Source organism: Lycorma delicatula, chromosome 9 (genome assembly GCF_047948215.1).
Source record: "Lycorma delicatula isolate Av1 chromosome 9, ASM4794821v1, whole genome shotgun sequence".
Classification (NCBI taxonomy): Eukaryota; Metazoa; Arthropoda; class Insecta; order Hemiptera; family Fulgoridae; genus Lycorma; species Lycorma delicatula.
In genome coordinates this window covers 50,736,486-50,758,263 of record NC_134463.1, presented here as the reverse complement: position 1 = coordinate 50,758,263, position 21,778 = coordinate 50,736,486, and the positions used below count along the sequence as shown (strand labels likewise).

General features: G+C 28.8%; 1 protein-coding gene across 3 annotated transcripts in view; it reads right to left on the bottom strand.

Annotated features, from left to right (window-relative positions):
* Window positions 1–21,778, bottom strand: part of LOC142329871 (angiotensin-converting enzyme-like) — a 111,303-nt gene that overhangs the window by 35,215 nt on the left and 54,310 nt on the right. For 2 of the 3 annotated variants that reach the window (XM_075374752.1, XM_075374753.1), the window contains exons 5-12: window positions 16,751–16,894; window positions 14,515–14,706; window positions 13,484–13,598; window positions 11,916–12,068; window positions 10,251–10,375; window positions 6,576–6,674; window positions 2,745–2,821; window positions 1,309–1,469 (exon numbers count right to left, since the gene is read on the bottom strand). In XM_075374752.1, the coding sequence (XP_075230867.1) occupies window positions 1,309–1,469; window positions 2,745–2,821; window positions 6,576–6,674; window positions 10,251–10,375; window positions 11,916–12,068; window positions 13,484–13,598; window positions 14,515–14,706; window positions 16,751–16,894 (1,066 nt within the window). The remainder of the gene's footprint in view (window positions 1–1,308; window positions 1,470–2,744; window positions 2,822–6,575; window positions 6,675–10,250; window positions 10,376–11,915; window positions 12,069–13,483; window positions 13,599–14,514; window positions 14,707–16,750; window positions 16,895–21,778) is intronic. The other variant, XM_075374754.1, reaches the window with a different exon arrangement.

The following is a 21,778-nucleotide window of genomic DNA, read 5'->3' as shown; positions in this document are numbered from 1 at the left end:
CTACACTTCATTTACACTCATACATATCATCCTCATTTATTCTCTGAAGTAATACCTTATGGTGGTTCCAGAGGCTAAACAGAAAAAGAGAGTTAAGGATTGGCTAAAAACAGTATTTTTAGTAGTAATGAGACGATCTTACTACAGGACAAAAGATTTTAAGAATACTCCATTTACTGAGCCTCACTTAGTTATTTCGTCACCAATACTTATAAAAATAGGATAATGTAGGATTTTATGAAGCAGTTGGTAAAAATAGAGAAAGCTTTATATATTTAGCTCAAATTTTTCCATAATTGTTAGTATTGCTAAAGTGAAGAGAAAATAGTATTGGTCCTAAAATCAGAAAATTAATGTATGACCATATTTGATAGCATCTATGATCCTAAGGAACTAGTAGCATGGAAGTTATTTCAAAGATATTCAAACTTTTCTTGGAAATACAAAAGATGAAAATAGTGATCTATTACTAGGTAAACTCTTAGTGAATTACAAAAATTAAGGGTGCAGAATATCAATGAAACTTAATTTTTTACATTTTCATCTTGTTCTTGTTCCCTTGAAATTTGGTTGCTGTGAGCAACAACCTAGGAAAAAGGTTCCATCAGTATAACTTACAAATAGAAGACTTCTTGGTACATAAAAAAAAGTAATTTCAAAAAAGAAAACATTTCTTGTTTTTTTTTAAAAATCAACTAAAAATCCGAGATGATAGAAAAAAACTGATTTGATTTTAGAATTCACCATAAAAAATAAATTTATGTACATCTGCTTGAGTTCAATAATGAAATTCTTTCTTTAATTACTAGATGGTCTAACTGAAAATGCTAGAATTATAATACAATTTTTTTTTAACATTTAAAAATTTGTTTATATGTAAGAAAGAATTCCATGCAACTTTTGTTCGTCACACATATAGAGATAATTTATAATTCTGAGTTGCTCAAAATTTGTTTATTTGTAAAATTCAAATATTAGCTGCACTTCCAGGGTTGGTAAAACCTGTTATTTCTCATTATAATGAAACCTAATTCAGAGGAAGTAAAATTTTTTAAACTTTCAACTTTAGTGAAAGCAAATTTATTCTTGGATCCAAAATTCAAGCTTTTAATTTTTAAAGCTGAAGAGAGAAAAGTTCTTACCAAACAGAAAGTAATAATAATAATTATAATAAAGGTTCAAATCCACTACCTCATGTACTATTGGTAATACTGTATATACGTAATCCAACCAGTTGGATTAAACATGATGTCTATTGTTAAATTTAAATACTAATTATAAAACTTTAATAAATATATATATAATTACTTAATATAAGGTTGATCTGCAATAATATGATATTTTGAAGCAGGATCAAAATCACTTTCCCCTCTTGGTACTGGTGGTATGATTCCTTGATGTTGTAACCTAAGTTCCCACCATCTTATATTCATCAGTTCTATCCCTTCTGAGAACACTCCCCATCTCCACTAAAAAAAAATCAGAAAGAGAAGTTTTTATTCTATTAATACAAATTAATAAAAAATCATTTTTAATGAAATTATAAGTTGATTTTTTTAGTGGTGCAAAAGATAATTTTTTAATTTTTAATTACTTGCTTTTGTTTTCTCTGGTAATAATTGCATCATTTCAAAGACTAGCTACCAAATACTAAATATTATTATACCATAAAAGATTCATTACTAAAATAAGGTCAGTTTTATAATGTATGACTAACAAAATTAAAAAAAAAAAATTGTTTTATGTGCGTAAGATCTTTATTTCATGGCTCAATTATCTGAAAATATAATTTATATCTTATTATATAGCAATATTTTTGCATATAACTTTCTTTCTACAATTTGTTAATCTACTAAATGGGATTTATTAATACAGTTACATTCAGGGCCAAACTGTGCACATACCTGCATTTATTGCATTCAAAATTAACTCTTTAAAAGGTTATAGTTTCTTTATTTTTCTTTTTTATAAACTTCAATTAGAAATAAAAAAAAAACATATTAAAATAGACAATTTTCTAAATGTAACAAGCTTTATGGTTATTATTTTTTTTATTATACTTTTTCAGGGTATTTTAATACTGAGATAATTACATAATCAAGTTTATTACAGTTATTTTATTTTTTCATCTTCAAATTTAGAATAACAAAATTCTTCAACTTCTGTTTTCTGTCTTCTCTTAATTGTAAATTTCACTACTCATTGTAATACTTTTACTTTACTCTTGTTTACTTTTAAACTTCAACAATACTAAATTCATACTACCTACCTTAACTCTTTTTAGCTTTTTTAACACATTCTTTGTTTCAGCAATCATGGCTGTCTTAATATTATGGCCACACATAAATTATTATTTTAATTTCTTCACTGATTATTGCATAAAAAAATTAAAGCTAATATGAAATATAAGATTCTAGAAAGTATAGATCAGAAAAAAATTTAAAACTTTTAAATTTCATTTGAAAAAATTATTTAAAAAAAAAGAGTAGGTTAAAAGATATTTATCAAGAATGAATGTTAATACATTGACAAGACAATTAATTGGTGCAGTAATTAATGTCCTAGTTCTAGATCGGCTGGTGGTAGGTTCTATTCTCTTCTATGTTCAATTTTGACATTTGTAAAAAATATAATTTCATCCACTTCATCTTCCTCATTAAAACATATGTACAGAGTGTTCAAGGTCATAACAATAAAATTCAAACAAATTATTTTTAGAAAATTTAAGTTAAAAATGTATCTACCTGATCAACAAGATATGCAAATGGAAGATAAGCAACTTTTTGTAATGCCATTTCTAATAAGAAGTTTATGTTTGTCTCTGTAAAGAATCAAAACAAAAGTATTTAATTAGCATGACAAAAGAAATATCAGTAATACAATACAGTAGTAGTCCCATAAATTACTAAGGGTTACATAAAAGAAAACTCCAAAGATTGTGATATTAGCTAAGTATATAACTTGGGATTAGGTTCTGATCCTAACACATTAAAAGAATATACTTTAATCTCTTAACTCAAAATAAGAAAACAGACATTAAAGATAACTGTTATATTGTTTTTTTTTTTTATAATTATAATTATTATTTGTTTCAACAGTTATTGTTTTCTTTAGTTTTGTGAAAATCTTCTTCCTTTATGTGATGGTAAACCTTTAAAATATTTGATACAATAACTTTCCAGGCATTCACTTGAAATGATTTCCTTTAAAATTTTTAAAAACTTAAAAAATTTTAATGACTTTAAAGACAGTCATTAAGCTAAAATTCTTGGTATTTATTTTTTCTTGGTCCTTAGGCTGCCTACGGACCAACTTGAGAACTCTGTTTCCTGCCTGATGGCTGAAGTGCTTGTCAAATAAACCTAAGTGTTGCCTCCTCCCTGAAAAAAATATTCTAAAACAATTTCAGTAAATGAAATCAGTTTGGAATTCTTATTGCATATTAATGATGTTAAAGAACAATTTAGATCCGGAGAACAGTACAAGGTGAAAAGATAACGATGCTACGATTTGCTGATGATATAGTAATTCTAGCTGAGAGTAAAAAGGATTTAGAAGGAACAGTGAACGGCATGAATGAAGTCCTACGCAAGAACTACCGCATGAAAATAAACAAGAATAAAGTGAAAGTAATGAGATGTAGTAGAAATAATGAAGATGGACCACTGAATGTAAAAACAGGAAGAGAAAAGATTATGGAGGTAGAAGAATTTTGTTATTTGGGAAGTAGAATTACTAAAGATGGACAAAGTAGGAGAGATATAAAATGCCAAATAGCACAGGTGAAATGAGCCTTCAGTCAGAATTTACATCTGGAAAAGATTTTTGAAAGTATATGTAGCTTTATATGGAAGTGAAACTTGGATGATTGGAGTACCTGAGAAGAAAAGATTAGAAGCTTTTGAAATGTGGTGCTATAGGAAAATGTTAAAAATCAGATGGGTGGATAAAGTGACAAATAAAGAGGTGTTGTGGCAAATCGATGAAGAAAGAAACATTTGGAAAAATATAGTTAAAAGAAGAGACAGACTTACAGTCCATATATTAAGGCATCCTGGAATAGTCGCTTTAATATTCGAGGGACAGGTGGAAGGAAAAAATTGTAAAAGCAGGCAAACATTTGGAATACATAAAACAAATTGTTAGGGATGTAGAATGTAGGGGGTATACCAAAATGAAACGACTAGCCCTAGATAGAGAATCTTAGAGAGCTGCATCAAACCAGTCAAATGACTGAAAATAAAAACAAAACAAAAAAATTGCATAGCCTGTAGTCTGGGGTTTTTACTATGTGATTTACATCCCCTGATTATTAAAAGAAACTATGTTGAAGAATTTCCAAAGCAATTAATGGAATCTCAAAAATATGACAATATTATTCACTATAACTTAAAGTTGGTCAGAAAGCGTACCGATATCATGCTACTACTAAAAGTACTGAAAGCTAATTATTTCAGATGATACATTTATTCTGCATCTCAGTGGTTGTATTGTACAGAGTAAAATTATATTTTTATAATGTCATAGGTATTAATTTTTCGATTGTTTAGGTCTTCCAGATAGCAAATGGAACCTAGTATTTATCCTTAATAAAAACAATGTAAAGGAAATTAAGAAGAGTTTAAATTCATTTCATATTGATGGTAAAATATGAATAGAAGATTCCAGTGCAGTTTATTGTACTGCCCATTAAACAGAAAACTGAAGGCACATCACCTGAATAAGAATCTTTCCTACAGTACCTGGACATCAAACATTTTTAGATTTTTTGGGAAGTAGTCATTCTTCGCAATAATCACTGAGTAAAGTTTAGTATTGTAAACATTTATATGCTCAAAAATTTGTTTATTTCAAAGAAAAAAATGTAGTATTGTTTGTACAGTAATTTAAAATTATCAAGAATTAAATTATAATTTATTTTCTTTTAAGTTTGATAATGGAGTTGTTTATATTATTTTTAAAGTGATCACATTTTGTTATACTGTTCAGTATACTTATCTCTGTTTTACATCAGTGATACAGTGTCTGTTAATCAGAAATATTTTTTTATCTCCAATTACATATTTTCTTTTAGCAACCTATTCATTATAAAATTATAAATATAATCATTATCAGTTTTAGATCTTATTCAGATAATAATTACTTACTGGCCTATTTGTATTGCATTCTGATTGTAAAAAGAAGCCAAGAATTTTTATACTTAACCAAAAAAAATGATTAATGAATCTATGTATCACCAACAAACTGAAAAGTAGTCATAAATTAGTCAACATACCTAACATTAGAAATGAATCTAACATCTACATTAGTGAATAAAATTAACTAATACATTTACTTGCTTCTTTTTTCTCCGTTCATTACTTGCGAGTAATTGAATAAAGAGATAGTGATTACTTTCTTCAAAGTAATCTTTAGAAGTATTTACATTTGTTAAGATGCAGGAACTTGCATTCCATAACAGTTAGTTGTAAAGGAGATGAATAGAAGGCAGTAATTACTGGAAACAATAAATTATTACTCAAATTTTTTTGTACCTTTGAACCAACCTTAAAAATTATTTCTAACTCTAAAAAATGGTAAAATCCAGGTATTTATGAATGCACATGATCACAATATGTTTAAAGAGCAATAGTATATCAATCCTAGCAGATATGAAAAACTTTGTTGATTTCAAAAAGATTCAGTTTGATGTTATGTAATTTATTTTTGCCCGAGGTAAATGAAGAAAGAGGAGTTTTAAATTCATACCAGAATATAAAAATATTTCTCTGTTTCTGGAAAGTTTCACAGTGGCATCAGCAATCATTGTGATGTACACAAAACAACCCCCTGTTAAACAGTTGACTATGTTTTGCAAAAGATAACAGAAACGGCTTCCATCTGGATTTACTTCCCATAAATTGCTGCTGAAATTAATGTAGCAGAACCAAAATGAAATAAGCTGTTAAAAAAAAATAGATCTTACAGAAGTTATTTAAAAAAGGGGTATGCCAACATCAACTTACAAATAACTTGTGATGCAGAGAATATAATTATAAGTGCTGATGCTTCTTACCTGGGTGTCATATGTAATATTTGTTTGGTAGGATTAATGTCTCAGAGATTATGAAAGTATTTGATGGTTCTGTATCTCTTTTACGATATTCTATAAGTTTTACATAATAATACTCTTTTAGTTTACATAATAAGACCACAGTTATTAACACATTTCATGAATCCTAACAGTAACAAAGAATTATTTAATGACTATTCATGCAAAAGAGTGAACAGTTATCAAAAAAGTGTTCGGCAGACAGGAATGATTTCCAGTATTAGGAATCATTATTATAATGAAAACACCAAAAAAGATCTATTAGTACTTAAAAATATTAAAATTAAGGTAAGAACTGATGTTGGATGCAATAACATTTTCTTCACAGTAATTATTTATAAGCATTAGGAAATGCTTATTCATACAAAACTAAGTAAATTACTTTACTTAACTGATATAATTATTTCAAATAAGTACTTATTTTTTTCACTTAGCCAGTTTTCAAAGTTTTTAATAAATTTACGCATATATTTTATATAATTACCATAATCATCAGTGATGTTATTTAAAAGACCAATCCTATGCATATGTCGGGGAGTGTTTACTGATAGCAATATAGCATCACTAAATGCTTCATGAAATCCTATAAATTATGGAGAAAAAACTTAATTAATTTGTATCATAATATAAAATATTGGTTTAAATTATAAAACAACCCAAGATTAATTAACAAAGTGAAGGTCAGTAATACAGAATATGGATTATCTATTTGTATAAAAGAGATTAAATTTTTGAAAATCTATAAATCCAAGTATAATAACATGCATAAAGTATTGATGGTTAAAGGTATATAAATTGATCATGAAACAGTGATCAGAACAAGAACTGCAAAAGCACAATCCAATTTAACATTACAAGGTAATCGATAATAATGGATCTACCTTTACAGCTTAAGATCCACCTTATATAGTGCAGAAACCTGGACTCTGAATCAAGATAGTATAAACAAATTGAATACCTTTTATATATGGGTGTACCTAAGGTATTTGAGAATATCATCTATCGACTATGTAACTTACAACAAGTACTGAAAAGTGCAAAAACTATAAACAGAATAATAACACAGAAGCTACAATATTTAGGTCAAATTGTGGTTGGTGAGAAATACACTATATTTAGAGCTCATAATTTAGAGAAGAAATGTCAAGAAAAGAATAATATCTTGGTTGAGAAACTTAAAGGAACTGGCTTGGTTGCAGTTCCACTTGGTTATTTACAGCGACATTGCCGTAATTGCTCGTTTTTTAAGAAACAAAAGAATGTTTTAATTAAATCTCTATAAAAAAATTCTATCTCATTAACTATTAAAGGTAGAAAGCTGCAATTTTGAGAGAAAAAGGCTGTTTGGGCAACCTATATTCACAAATCCATGCCAGACAGTTAATCCATGTACAATCATGGTTCAGCAGAGTGGAGCAAATATTTGAAACCAAAGAAACAGCTACAGCAGCCAAAGAAATCAAATCGAAATGACTGGCACTAGATAGGGAATCTTGGAAAGCTGCACAAAACCAGTCAAATGACTGAAGACAAAAACAAGAAAAAAACAGCAGCAGATATAAATCATGTGAGTTTTCACATAAAAATGCAATACCAGAAGCAGTATGCAGGCTAACAAACCTATTTATCAAGACTTGCTGGTGAAGTGTCTACACAGAACATTGCAAAATGTAAATGAATTATTTAACTTTGTTATTTGGTCACGTATAGCGAAAAATGATTCTGTAGGCATGAAAACTTTACAATTATGAGTGCATGACACTAAAATAACTTATAACTGTGGTAATGTGGGTAGGGTAAAAGTGTTGAAACATCTTGGGTGTTCAAATTAGCTGAAATACTATTGAAATGTTACAGTGTATCAATGATGTACATATCAAGAAAGCAAAATTAGTGACTCAAGAAATGACTAAATTGGCAAGAACAAAAAAAAGAATAAACCAGTTAGCTTTAGCACCAGTAGAAGATAACCAGTACAAACTGATTATAATAATACAGTAAAAACTGTATTTTTTCTTACAAAAGACCCATTTTCTCAAAAACCTGAAAACATACAGAGCTGAATTTTTTCTGTCTTCAGTAGGTTATGGTAGTACTCAGAATCCTCTTTCAGTATTTTACATGTGACATAAAACATTACATGTAAAATACTGAATGATGATGAAATAAAAATTATCTTGTTTAAAACCAAAAATAAATTTGACCCGACAAAAACAAAGCGTTTTTAAAAATTGTTAAATTTTAATAAATGAGGATCAGTAGTCTCTTCTTGCATGTACAAATAACTTTTCAAAATTGCAGCTTTCTACATTTAATAGTCGCTGATATAATGGGTCTGAAAGTTTGTTAATCTAATATTGACTGGATACACGGTACAATTCCCCCTTAAGTAAAATTTTATAACTTTTATACTGGTCTAGTTTAGTTTAATGTGCAGCTACCCTATTGGGGTTTTTAAATACTGTTATATCTAATAATTCCATTGAGAAAAGAACAAGCATTTTATTAATAGACTTAACGTAATCTCTTGTCATAAGAGTGATATATGTTCCACTTTGGAAATAATATATTTCCAAATATATTATTGGAAATAATATTTTATTATTAAAATGCACAAGAGACAAGTTGCTTGCCTCTTGTGCATTTTTATAAAATTATTACTATATATAATTATTTATTGTGTTTGTCTACCCAGACAAGTACTTTGTACTTAATAACAAGTTTATACTTTTACTTAATAACAATGAGGTTGTATCCAACAATCATTTTTCTGATATAATTGTTTATATTTATTGATATTAAATATCATCACCAGATGAAGAAGATTATAACATTCTTACGAGGCGATATAAGATAATGAATATTGATTTGATGAGCTTTGTAAATTAACCCAGCGACAGGCACGTGTATCATTTTGATACACGCAAAATTATTTCCCGCCCACACCAAAGGGGGGTCGGGGGTAGATCATCCCATCTACCCTACTAATGTTTGTCTCTGAAGACGCCAGTGTCATTCTTGCCTTCGGTAAATGTTGTGTTTTCAAAGTAGAGCTTGTCTGTATCAAATTGATACTTGCGCCTGATGGTGTAATATTTCATAACTTCAATAATCAAACTTCTTTTCTCTTCAACTCTTTACTATTTTACTGGTAAGTAATATATAATAATATATGTCAAGTTTTCTTTTTGTATCCATTTCTAAAACAGGCAGTCAAGTATCAAATTGATACTTGCACCCTTTTGTGCTACTAAAGGTATTCTTATTTTTAGTTTTCCAGTTTTCAATGACTGGTAAGAAAAAGCATTCAATTTGATGAATCCTAATGACGTATAATTCCTGCATGCTCTTCTTTTCCGCGACTATACTGAAAACAATGCCATAGGTCCTTCATCTGTGAAGATAGTGATACAGGTGAGTGTGAAAAAATTGAAGAGCAGGAAGGAAATTCTCAAACTGAGTTGAGTGAAGATTCCTGTGAGGAAGAAGATGCTAGCAATAAAAAATTTTATATTGCTTATGAGAAGAAAAAAGGCAGGGTGATAAAGGAATGGAATAAAAAACCAATAAACAATAGAAAACATAAACGCTCTGATGTGAGACTGTAGGAGGCGTGCCTGTCACTAGGTTAAGAAAGTTGCATCATTGATAGATTACTGCTCTCTTGTTGCTATGGTCAGTGCTCACATTTAGCATTGCTAAAAAAGTTTTAATCTAAAAAATGAAAAAAACTTTGATCTTTACAGCTTTTAAATTAAGTATATTGCATACAGATGCATTTATATATATGGATATATAAATTGCACATACTTTTATATAATATATTGTTTAGATTTACATATACAAATGTATTTATGAGTGTATATATATATATATATATATATATATATATATAACTTTCTGAAAATTCAAACAATTCATTAACATACTCACCACTGTGCCAATTAAACTCAAAAACAATAACTTAACTACTAAACACAGTAACAGAAGAACCTAAAAAAACTAATACCAATAGTTGACTTCTGTGGGATCCCGCATCATCATCATCAGTACAAAACTCCAATACATATTTATATACATTTATTAATTATATATATTTGTAGTTTTTTAATTTAATATTAAAATAAGTGGAGCTGGAAATAATTCTTTGATATCTAACCTGGATTTGCACCATCACGAAATAATAATGGTAATTCTGAATACTGAAGATAATATTGCAGATGTGTCATCTCATGATGAGTAGTTAATAAATCGGTCATTGTAACTTCTGTGCACTGCTTCATTCTGAAAAATCTTTGGTTGTTATCATTAACAAAATTATGTTTACCAAATTTTTAAAATGGATTTCTTTTTCTAAAATTTAACAAAAGGACATGAGCGTTTTATTTATAATTATATATCAACTTTAAAAAAATTAATTTATCATTAATTACAGTAATTCTAGTTCTAATGATGCAGAGAGTATATGAAATTATTGTACTTCACTGGAAAGTATTTTGATAATTGTTTTTACTTCTATTTTTTTTTTTTTTTAATGATAGTGTATAATGTTTATCTTATTCTTCATATAAATAAAATACTTATAAATTTTTCTTTGATGATAAGTTGATTTGCATTAAAAAAACTGTTAAGAGTGGTGTCATTTAATGAAGGTTCTCTTTCTAATTGGATGAGAGAATAAAGCATTAGGTTTATGGAAAAAATGATTAAATATGATGGAATTTATTAAAATAAACTGTTCTTGAACAAAATAATTTAATAATAATTAAAAATGGAATTTTAATTTCTACTCTATCCTATCCTCTGAATTTAAAATTTTTGTTCTAATATTTCTGAAACTTATCATTTTCAATACAAATTGTATCACTTCTACTATCATCAATTTAAACTGCGAGTGACAAAATGTGATTGTACACGTGATTAAGTGTGATATTTAATGTTTTGTTTTTGCAAATCAGTTGCTCTAATAATCATCTGTTTTCTTCGTCCCCTTTTTCAATATCCTGCATCGACCAGTGGAAGAAATACCTCCATTTTGTTCTGTTTCTCTACCACTTATTCTCTATAAACATTTCTACCTTTACAGTCCTACACATAATATATTTCTCAAATATATCTAACATCTTTTCTTTGGTCTTCATCTTGGTCTCTTACCATTATTTTCTTATTTCAAAATTCTCAGTTTTTACATTTTTTTGAATTTTAAAGATTGACAATCAAAAATAAAAAATGAAGCTGTTAATACTACTTGTTTTGCAGTTTTTATAAAATTGTCTGATTAGTTCTTATAATAATGATTTATTTTAGTAATTTGAGGATACGATTCTACGTTTTGAGGATGAAACATTTTATTAGACTAAAAATGATTTTATTACACAACAATTATGACTTTTAGTTGTAATTTTCAGTATCTAAAACTAAAAGAAATGAAATTTTTAAGTTGAAAAGCTTTGATTGGTGTTTAGAGATTTAGGTAAGGGGAAGATATAATAGTGTTGTTTGTTAATACAACTCAAGAAAATATTAACAGAAAAACCTGCTACATTGTGAGAATTTTACTGTAATTTTCAGTAAAAATATATTGTGTTTTCACAAATAATTTAATGATTCTACAGATAAATTATTTTGTAATAAAATTGATAACTGATGATATTCTAGGACTATCTCCATTTACATACAAGCTATTAAATTAAAAAAAACTTATTTATTTGTATTGGTTCAAGGAGTTAATAAAGAAATAATTTTATGTTTTTATTACACTTTTATATAAATTGAAAAGAGAAATAGTATTTTAATTACATAAAAAATGAAATAATAATGATACCTGTAATCTTTATGATTGCAAAAGTCCCATGCCGATGCTGTGCAAGCTACTTTTCTATCAGCTGGACGTTCAAGCATTGACTTATGCCAAAACTCTACAGGCATCGGTTTCATACCCATTGATGTAAAAAATTCTTCAGCTGTTTGAAACATTCTACAAAGCAAAATCATTATAAGTTATTTGTATTTAAATGTTTCTTTCAAAACTGGATTCTCATCTCAAAATGTTAAATCGGAAAGAATATTTTTATCGCTCATAGATCATTCAGTAAAAATATTATCGATCAATGTCACATATGCAGAACGTAAAAATTTATGAACTTAAGAACAATTATTAATGTACATTGTTACATTATCAAAGTGCAAAATTAATTTTAATAACAACATAATTTGAACATACTTAATAGAAAATTCCTGTCATGTAGGATAAAGAATAATTCATAACTTAGGAATTATTTATTTATCGTGTCTTGTGTAATAGAAATTATTTATAATGGTATGGTATTTCGTGCATCAAAGACTTTATGTTTTTGATACATAATATTCTCTTATACATGATTCTCTCTCACCCTCTCTCTCTCTCTCTCTCTCTGTCTGTCTCTGTCTGTCTGTCTGTCTGTCTGTGTGTATGTGTGTGTGTGTGAGAGAGAGCACACATGCACGCGCATGCAAATCTCAATACGGCTAGTGAATTTTAATCTAGTTTTAATGTATAAGACTAGATTGAAATTTACTATGAAAGATGTAATATTATCTAAACTTTTTTGTTAAATGTACTCTTCTTTAGTATTATAGTTGCACTAAGAAATGTTACATGCACTATTGTTGATAGGATAGTGGAATTGATATGTATTGCCATATTACTCTTGAGTTTTACTAATTTTCTTAACATCTACTAATAGTTTTGAGTAAGACCTTTGTTAGACAAAGATCTTTATATCTTTGTATGAAGCAAAGGTCTTGAGAAGATCATAAACCATTTCACTTGTGTTTATATCAACCATAAACCATAAAGAGCTTGTAGTTTTCATCTCTGGTGACATAACCAATTGTGTTTAACAATTTTTTTTTTTTAGCGAGCAAGAGAAAAAGAGATATATTATACACTTTCTATTATGAGTGTGATAGGTGATATAGCCAGCGTGGTTATAAATGATCTGATATGAAATAATAGTCACTACTTAAACTGCATAGCCATTCTCAAGAGTACAACAATTCCATCTCAGGTCTATTAAAGAAAATATGTAAAGAGAAATGGTTTCCTATTCCTTCTTCACTTAGCCAAGTACACTGCTCCAAATTGGCCAAAATCACTGAAACACAGGACTCATTCAGTTCTGCACATGACACCAAAACACTGTTCATTACAGAGACTGCTGTATAGTGAACACCATTATTCTTAAATAAAACAACTCAGACTAATGTCTGTTATATTACAGTATTAATAAACAGAGATGATAGTATAAAGTATAAACAACACATTATTGTATTTAGTAGAGGACATTTTTACTGTCTTGATTTAAAATTTCAATTATTATTCTAATTTTTTTGTATAAAGATAGTAATTACCTCTGTGGTGTATAACCTTGACGTAACATTTCTGATGTAACATCTGCTCGTCTTTTCCCTGGAAAAGGGATTACTAAATCCAGTATATTTTCCCAGTTTTGTGCCCACATATTTCCTGTAATGGAAAAACAAAATATATTATCTATAATTAAAGGTATTATCCATTTTTTGTTTAAACTTTGATTTAAGCTTATTACACAAATGCCCAAAAATGAGTGTAATGTATTTAGAGTGTATGTATGTATGTTTATTTTACCGTAGCGAGTCAACGGCTGAACCAATTTAGATGTATGACCTTCAGTTTTCTTGTTTAGCCTCTGGAAATTACCATCAGGCTTTACTTCAGAGGATGAATAAGGATGATATGTATGACTGTAAGTGAAGCGTAGTCTTGTACAGTCTCAGATCAACCATTTCTGAGATGTGTGATTAATTGAAACCCAACCACCAAAGAACACCGGTATCCATGATCTAGTATTCAAATCTGTATAAAGATAACTTAGATGTTATGACCACACATTGGAATCCTTACATTATCAGGAGTGTCGTAAGCTACATAAATATGTATTCAAAAACAACTTATTTATCTGATAGATTATTTAAAATTTTTTAAATTTATTTAAACATATATATAAATTTTTAAATAAATTTGAAAACATCTATCACATAAATGAGTCGCTTTTGAATAATTTGCATCTCAAAACGCTTCATTATGAATGATTCGGAATCTTTGTATCTCATACTTGTGGAATTGTTGTCTTACTAGAGTTTTACACGACTGCCCAAAAAGGAGTGGAAATTTACATGAAGATTAAAAATAAATATTTGACTAGTAATCAGTTAAATGATTAGATCTTCCTTTTATCATCAATGTTTGCTTATATATATATTTTTTTTAAAATAATTTAATGTGCATACAACTTTTTTTTATTACTTTCTGTATGCATATCTTTTGATTGTTAGTTTTAACAAAATTTATAAATTCTTATTAATAAATAGTCCAATAATATATGAATGATAAAAAAACAAACCTAGTATGTGAGCAGGGATTGGACCATCAGGTCTCACTTTTCTTGGACCATAGTAATCAGCAAGTTTTCTCCGTACATAAGCATGTAGTTGTCTGTATAATGGTGATAAAAGTGACCATGTTTCACTAAGTTGCTGAGAAAATCCTTCATCTTCATATTGTGATTTTTGCTGATCTCCAGCGTCTCTAAAACCTTCAAAATTAATTGTTTTTTAGTTTCAATTAAATATTAAATTCTTTAGTTTAATTTTTGTAATTTTGTTTAGTATAAAAGAATACCCAATATATGAGTCAGTATTCCTAAAAACTAAAAAAAATCTTTTTTTTTTGTTTTCCCTATAATTTGTTAAACTGGAAAATGTAAATAATTTTACACTTACTTTAAAAAAAAAACAAGCTTGAAAAGTTTATAATTTTTTTTAATAATCCATATAAAACTGAAAGCCCATATATTTTTGTTAATGTATCATATCTGAATAACTGGTCTTACTAAAATCAAGTTTCCATAATGCTTTTTTTTATTACCCCTATTTCCAAACGTTTTTATGCAGCACTTCAAAAAAATATTCCTGGGGATCCCATCCCAATCTTTGAAAGAGTTTCTACTTTTTATTTCATAGATATGATTAAAATTGATAGGAATAAAATATATTATTTTTAATTCTAATCAGTCTATTGTTACAACTAATGAGTTAAGAGATTACTGAACAGTTTTAATTTGGAAATGAATAAGATGAAACTATTGCTAATGAAATATGACAAAATGGTAATGTAAAGAGATATTAGGAAACAAAATAAAAATAAAACAGAAGTTAAAGAATATTGCTATTTAAATTTATCAGTACGTTAAAGGACAGATGAAGAAAATTGATACATTTTGATAAATATCCATTAAATTTAGATTGGTTTGATAGTTAAAAAGTTGAGTATTTAATAATTCTTACTACTGGCCATAGAAAAAATGTAGTAGTTGTTTAGATAATACAAAGAATTGATGATGTAAGGAAGCCATTAAAATCAGTTCATGCATCCTGGATAAGATGGTAAAGAGATACTTGGAACATCTCAAGAGAGTAACATTTTTCAAAGTGAACAGTGTGAAAGAAGGAAAAAATATGCCATAGCCAAAACAATATTTAATATGACTGTAGAACTCAGTGTAATATAAAAGTAGGACAGATTATGATATGACGAGAAACTTTGTAAAGTAAATTTGCTTATATCAAACATAGGTTAAGGAATTAGAAATTGTTTTATACATTTGTATTAGTGTGTAAAATGATTTACTTAGGGCAACAAAATCTAGAATACAGGAACCTATTATGCATACTATAGAAGCTTTTGAGATGTGATCTTAAGGAATATGTTGAAAATTAGGTATGTTGTTTAAAACAAAATGAAGAAGTTTAAGAGCAAAGATGAAAGAAGGATGTGGCAATTGATTTTTTGATCGGTATGTCATACATTCACTCAAGTTAGTTAATTTAGAAATGAAAGAAAATGATAATAATCAGAATTAAGGAAGTTCAAAATGAGATAAAAATTAGAATATATTACTAAACAATTGACTAGGTTGTAAATATAAGGTTATAAATATGTTTATATTTATTTATTTTAGTTAATAATAGAATACCAGAAGTGAGAATATTCTGATTTCCAATTGTAGATACTCTCTCATTATTTTTTTTACGTTGATAAATGAATTTTGTTTGGTGAAAAATTCCACTTAAACTCAAGCCATGAAGATGAAAAACATGTAAAAATGATGAAACTTTGCTATGGAGATCACCAAAATTATAACTAAAAGATTAAAAATATTTTTTGGATTATTTGTGTAACATAATTTTTTCTCCAACTCTTGATTAACATCTCATTAACTAATAATTTCATCCTTAATCAATTTAGTTAACTGATTTGGGTTTTTCCTACTATCTCTCTCTGTTATGTTTATTTTATGAAATATTCAGAAAATTTTTGTTGATAATAATAATAATTAAAGATAATAATTACTATTATTCTTTTCTGCTAAGATCACTGCAAAGATCAGTACTGCTTACCTTTCTTAGCTTCATTCTTTTAAAAATAAAGAATAAAAGGCAAAAGAATGAAGCAAAGTAAGGTAAGCAGTACTGAAAATAGAAAATTCAGAAAATTTTTATATTTAAAAATGTTTTTGGAGAATATCTTGATTTAAAAATTGTTTTTCTATATAATCATTTATGATTTTAAAAATTTACCATTAAGACGAGCAGCTTCATTAACTAGTTCCACATATCGAATGTACTTATTTCTCACTAAAGGCCCGACTGCATCTCTCCATGCTCTCCATACATGAAGCAACTCATCATAATCTCTGGAAATAGCCAACTTACGAGTCATTGCTGAAAAATGATTAAAAGAAATATCAAATGATTAAATTAATTAAACAATTTATTTGAAATATTCCACATTATTTTAACTTATGTCCTTAGCAGAAAAAGTAGGTCTTTATTTATTTATGAATATAGGAATAAATGAAACTTTTATTTATAGCTATCCTTGTTGAGTTACATTTATATAATTTTAAATAAAAAATTAAAATGATCCCCACATGTACCTATTTGTTTCTTTTATCTGAATTTTCCTTTAAATTAGTTCAGATTTAGATTTCAAGAAGAATAAAAAATAAAATACCCAATAAACATCTTTGCCATTAGTTTGGAATTTTTTATCCAAACTCCAGTTAGGAAACAAACTCAGAGGTAGAATCTCAACACTGAACCCCAATAAAGAAACAGCTGCCCCACCAGCTTCTGGAAAGGTGCCAGAATGATACTATACATAGAGCTAGACTGGTGGCTGATACAATATCCATCCAAGGAATGGGAATAACATTCAATATAGGAAGAAAACATTGATTAATTTAGTAATTGCCAGGTCTTGGAAAATTCATCAGAACCAAATTAATGCAATATATTCAACAAAAAATTATAACAATAAGAAGATTGAAATTACATATAAATAAAATGAAAAACCTGAAGAAGATAAAAAATGTAATAAAATACTTTTGCCATAAGGTCCATGTAATTAATTATGAGTAATAATCCAAAAATAAAAAGTACATACATAAATACAAAGTGAGAATATTGATAGAACTAGTATAAAGAAAGATAATAAAACTACAAGAATAAAAATCCTACCAACACTATCAATAATTATTATGAAAAAAAAATCAGAATATATCAAAATTATTTAAGTTCAGAATTTAAAAATAGTTAAGAAAGGATTATATATGGTATTATTAGAGAACTAGGTCCACAATATGAAAGCCGAAACAAGAGAAGATGAATATAGAGGGTAGGATGTATGGGATTTTAAGTAAAAGGTATGTGAGAACATATAGATGTAATTAACACTGTAAATCTGTTGCAGATGTTATCAGGACCAGTACAGTTAAATTATAAACCAATATAGAAACAAAATATAATTTACAGTTTGATAGTTAAAGCCAATCAAGCAATGATTAGAAAGGTGGGGGTTACAGACTTAATTAACCCATTCAGGAATTGTTATTGATCAGGATAGTTGCTCTGTTGTGTAACTGCTGAATGAATATAATTTCAATACAGTATAACTACGTATTCATTTTTATTGATATGTAAATACTTACAAATTTTTATTTTCAAGAAAATAATTAAGTCCTACTATTTTAATTGTGTATTACTACAGTAATAAATGTAGTACTTAGTCCAGCCTGTCTTTTCTTAACATTTGGTTTTTTGCTCTTTTTTCCAATGCTGTTTTTTGGTACCACCAAAGTATTGAATAGCAATTGCTGATCTAAGGAACTGATTAATTATGCATAACATCAGCTACTGGAATTCTCTCTTAACTCAAATTTCTAGAAATTTGTTCCTTGAAATGTTCATTATTATGGTTATATCAAGCTGTAAGAGTTGCTAATTATTTTTTACCCTTTTTTTTTTTTCTTCAGTCATTTGACTGGTTTGATGCAGCTCTCCAAGATTCCCTATCTAGTGCTAGTCGTTTCATTTCAGTATACCCTCTACATCCTACATCCCTAACAATTTGTTTTACATATTCCAAACGTGGCCTGCCTACACAATTTTTTCCTTCTATCTGTCCTTCCAATATTAAAGCGACTATTCCAGGATGCCTTAGTATGTGGCCTATAAGTCTGTCTCTTATTTTAACTATATTTTTCCAAATGCTTCTTTCTTCATCTATTTGCCGCAATACCTCTTCATTTGTCACTTTATCCACCCATCTAATTTTTAACATTCTCCTATAGCACCACATTTCAAAAGCTTCTAATCTTTTCTTCTCAGATACTCCGATTGTCCAAGTTTCACTTGGAAAAAACCATATAAAGCGACACTCCAAACATACACTTTCAAAAATCTTTTCCTGACATTTAAATTAATTTTTGATGTAAACAAATTATATGTCTTACTGAAGGCTTGTTTCGCTTGTGCTATTCGGCATTTTATATCGCTCCTGCTTCGTCCATCTTTACTAATTCTACTTCCCAAATAACAAAATTCTTCTACCTCCATAATCTTTTCTCCTCCTATTTTCACATTCAGTGGTCCATCTTTGTTATTTCTACTACATTTCATTACTTTTGTTCTGTTCTTGTTTACTTTCATGTGATAGTTCTTGTGTAGGACTTTATCTATGCCGTTCATTGTTTCTTCTAAATCCTTTTTACTCTCGGCTAGAATTACTATATCATCAGCAAATCATAGCATCTTTATCTTTTCACCTTGTACTGTTACTCTGAATCTAAATTGTTCTTTAACATCATTAACTGCTAGTTCCATATAAAGATTAAAAAGTAACGGAGATAGGGAACATCCTTGTCACCCTTCTTATTTCGGCTTCTTTCTTATGTTCTTCAATTATTACTGTTGCTGTTTGGTTCCTGCACATGTTAGCAATTGTTCTTCTATTTCTATATTTCAACCCTAATTTTTTTAAAATGCTGATCATTTTATTCCAGTCTACGTTATCGAATGCCTTTTCTAGGTCTATAAACGCCAAGTATGTTGGTTTGTTTTTCTTTAATCTTCCTTCTACTATTAATCTGAGGCCTAAAATTGCTTCCCTTGTCCCTATACTTTTCCTGAAACCAAGTTGGTCTTCTCCTAACACTTCCTCCACTCTCCTCTCAATTCTTCTGTATAGAATTCTAGTTAAGATTTTTGATGCATGACTAGTTAAACTAATTGTTCTGTACTCTTCACATTTATCTGCCCCTGCTTTCTTTGGTATCATTACTATAACACTTTTTTTGAAGTCTGACGGAAATTCCCCTTTTTCATAAATATTACACACCAATTTGTATAATCTATCAATCGCTTCCTCACCTGCACTGCGCAGTAATTCTACAGGTATTCCATCTATTCCAGGAGTCTTTCTGCCATTTAAATCTTTTAATGCTCTCTTAAATTCAGATCTCAGTATTGTTTCTCCCATTTCATCCTCCTCAACTTCCTCTTCATCCTCAATAACACCATTTTCTATTTCATTTCCTCCGTATAACTCTTCAATATATTCCACCCATCTATCGACTTTACCTTTCGTATTATATATTGGTGTACCATCTTTGTTTAACACATTATTAGATTTTAATTTATGTACCCCAAAATTTTCCTTAACTTTCCTGTATGCTCCGTCTATTTTACCAATGTTCATTTCTCTTTCCACTTCTGAACACTTTTCTTTAATCCACTCTTCTTTCGCCAGTTTGCATTTCCTGTTTATAGCATTTCTTAATTGCCGATAGTTCCTTTTACTTTCTTCATCACTAGCATTCTTATATTTTCTACGTTCATCCATCAGCTGCAATATATCGTCTGAAACCCAAGGTTTTGTACCAGTTCTCTTTATTCCACCTAAGTTTGCTTCTGCTGATTTAAGAATTTCCTTTTTAACATTCTCCCATTCTTCTTCTACATTTTCTACCTTATCTTTTTTACTCAGACGTCTTGCGATGTCCTCCTCAAAAATCTTCTTTACCTCCTCTTCCTCAAGCTTCTCTAAATTCCACCGATTCATCTGACACCTTTTCTTCAGGTTTTTAAACCCCAATCTACAATTCATTATCACCAAATTATGGTCGCTATCAATGTCTGCTCTAGGGTAAGTTTTGCAGTCAATGAGTTGATTTCTCAATCTTTGCTTAACCATGATATAATCTATCTGATACCTTGCAGTATCGCCTGGCTTTTTCCAAGTGTATATTCTTCTATTATGATTTTTAAATTGGGTGTTGGCAATTACTAAATTATACTTCGTGGAAAACTCTATAAGTCGGTCCCCTCTTTCATTCCTTTTGCCCAGCCCGTATTCACCCACTATATTTCCTTCCTTGCCTTTTCCAATGCTTGCATTCCAATCTCCAACTATTATTAAATTTTCATCTTGTTTTACGTGTTTAATGGCTTCATCAATCTCTTCGTATACACACTCTACCTCATCATCCTCATGGGCGCTTGTAGGCATATAGACGTTAACAATCGTTGTCGGTTTAGGTTTTGATTTTATCCTTATTACAATGATTCTATCGCTATGCGTCTTGAAATACTCCACTCTTTTCCCTATCTTCTTGTTCATCACGAAACCTACTCCTGCCTGCCCATTATTTGACGCTGAGTTAATTACTCTAAAGTCCCCTGACCAAAAGTCGCCTTCCTCTTCCCACCGAACCTCACTAATTCCTACTATATCCACCTTTACCCTATCCATTTCCCTTTTTAAATTTTCTATCCTACCTACCTTTTTTAAGCTTTTTTACTCATGAATAAAAAATTAGTAGTTACTTTTATGTGTTAAGTGTAACAGTAGGCTGCCTTAAGGTTGTAGCCAGCCTGACATAAATCACAAGTCTATTATTTAACTATTCTCAAGAATTATGATCATTACATGTCAAGTTTACCAGGAGACATGATGAGCTTAAAGGTTTTATGTTTCCCTTTTTACTGAGCAGTTGATATTCAGTTCTACATGTGACACCTTCAATTTATTCAACATTGGGGTTTGCTGCATAGTGAACAAAATTTTTCTTGGAGGAAGCAGCCCTAATTGTGCCTCTCTTAAGTGTTTTACTTGGAAACTACACCCATTTGAAGATTGTATTGATAATGTCCAAATTATTAATAAACTATTCTACACTTTTCTATTGAGAAAAATTTTAGCTTATTACCGAATAGCTTTTGTACTGAATGAAGTTCAGCATTCTATACTTATTCAAGTACTATAAA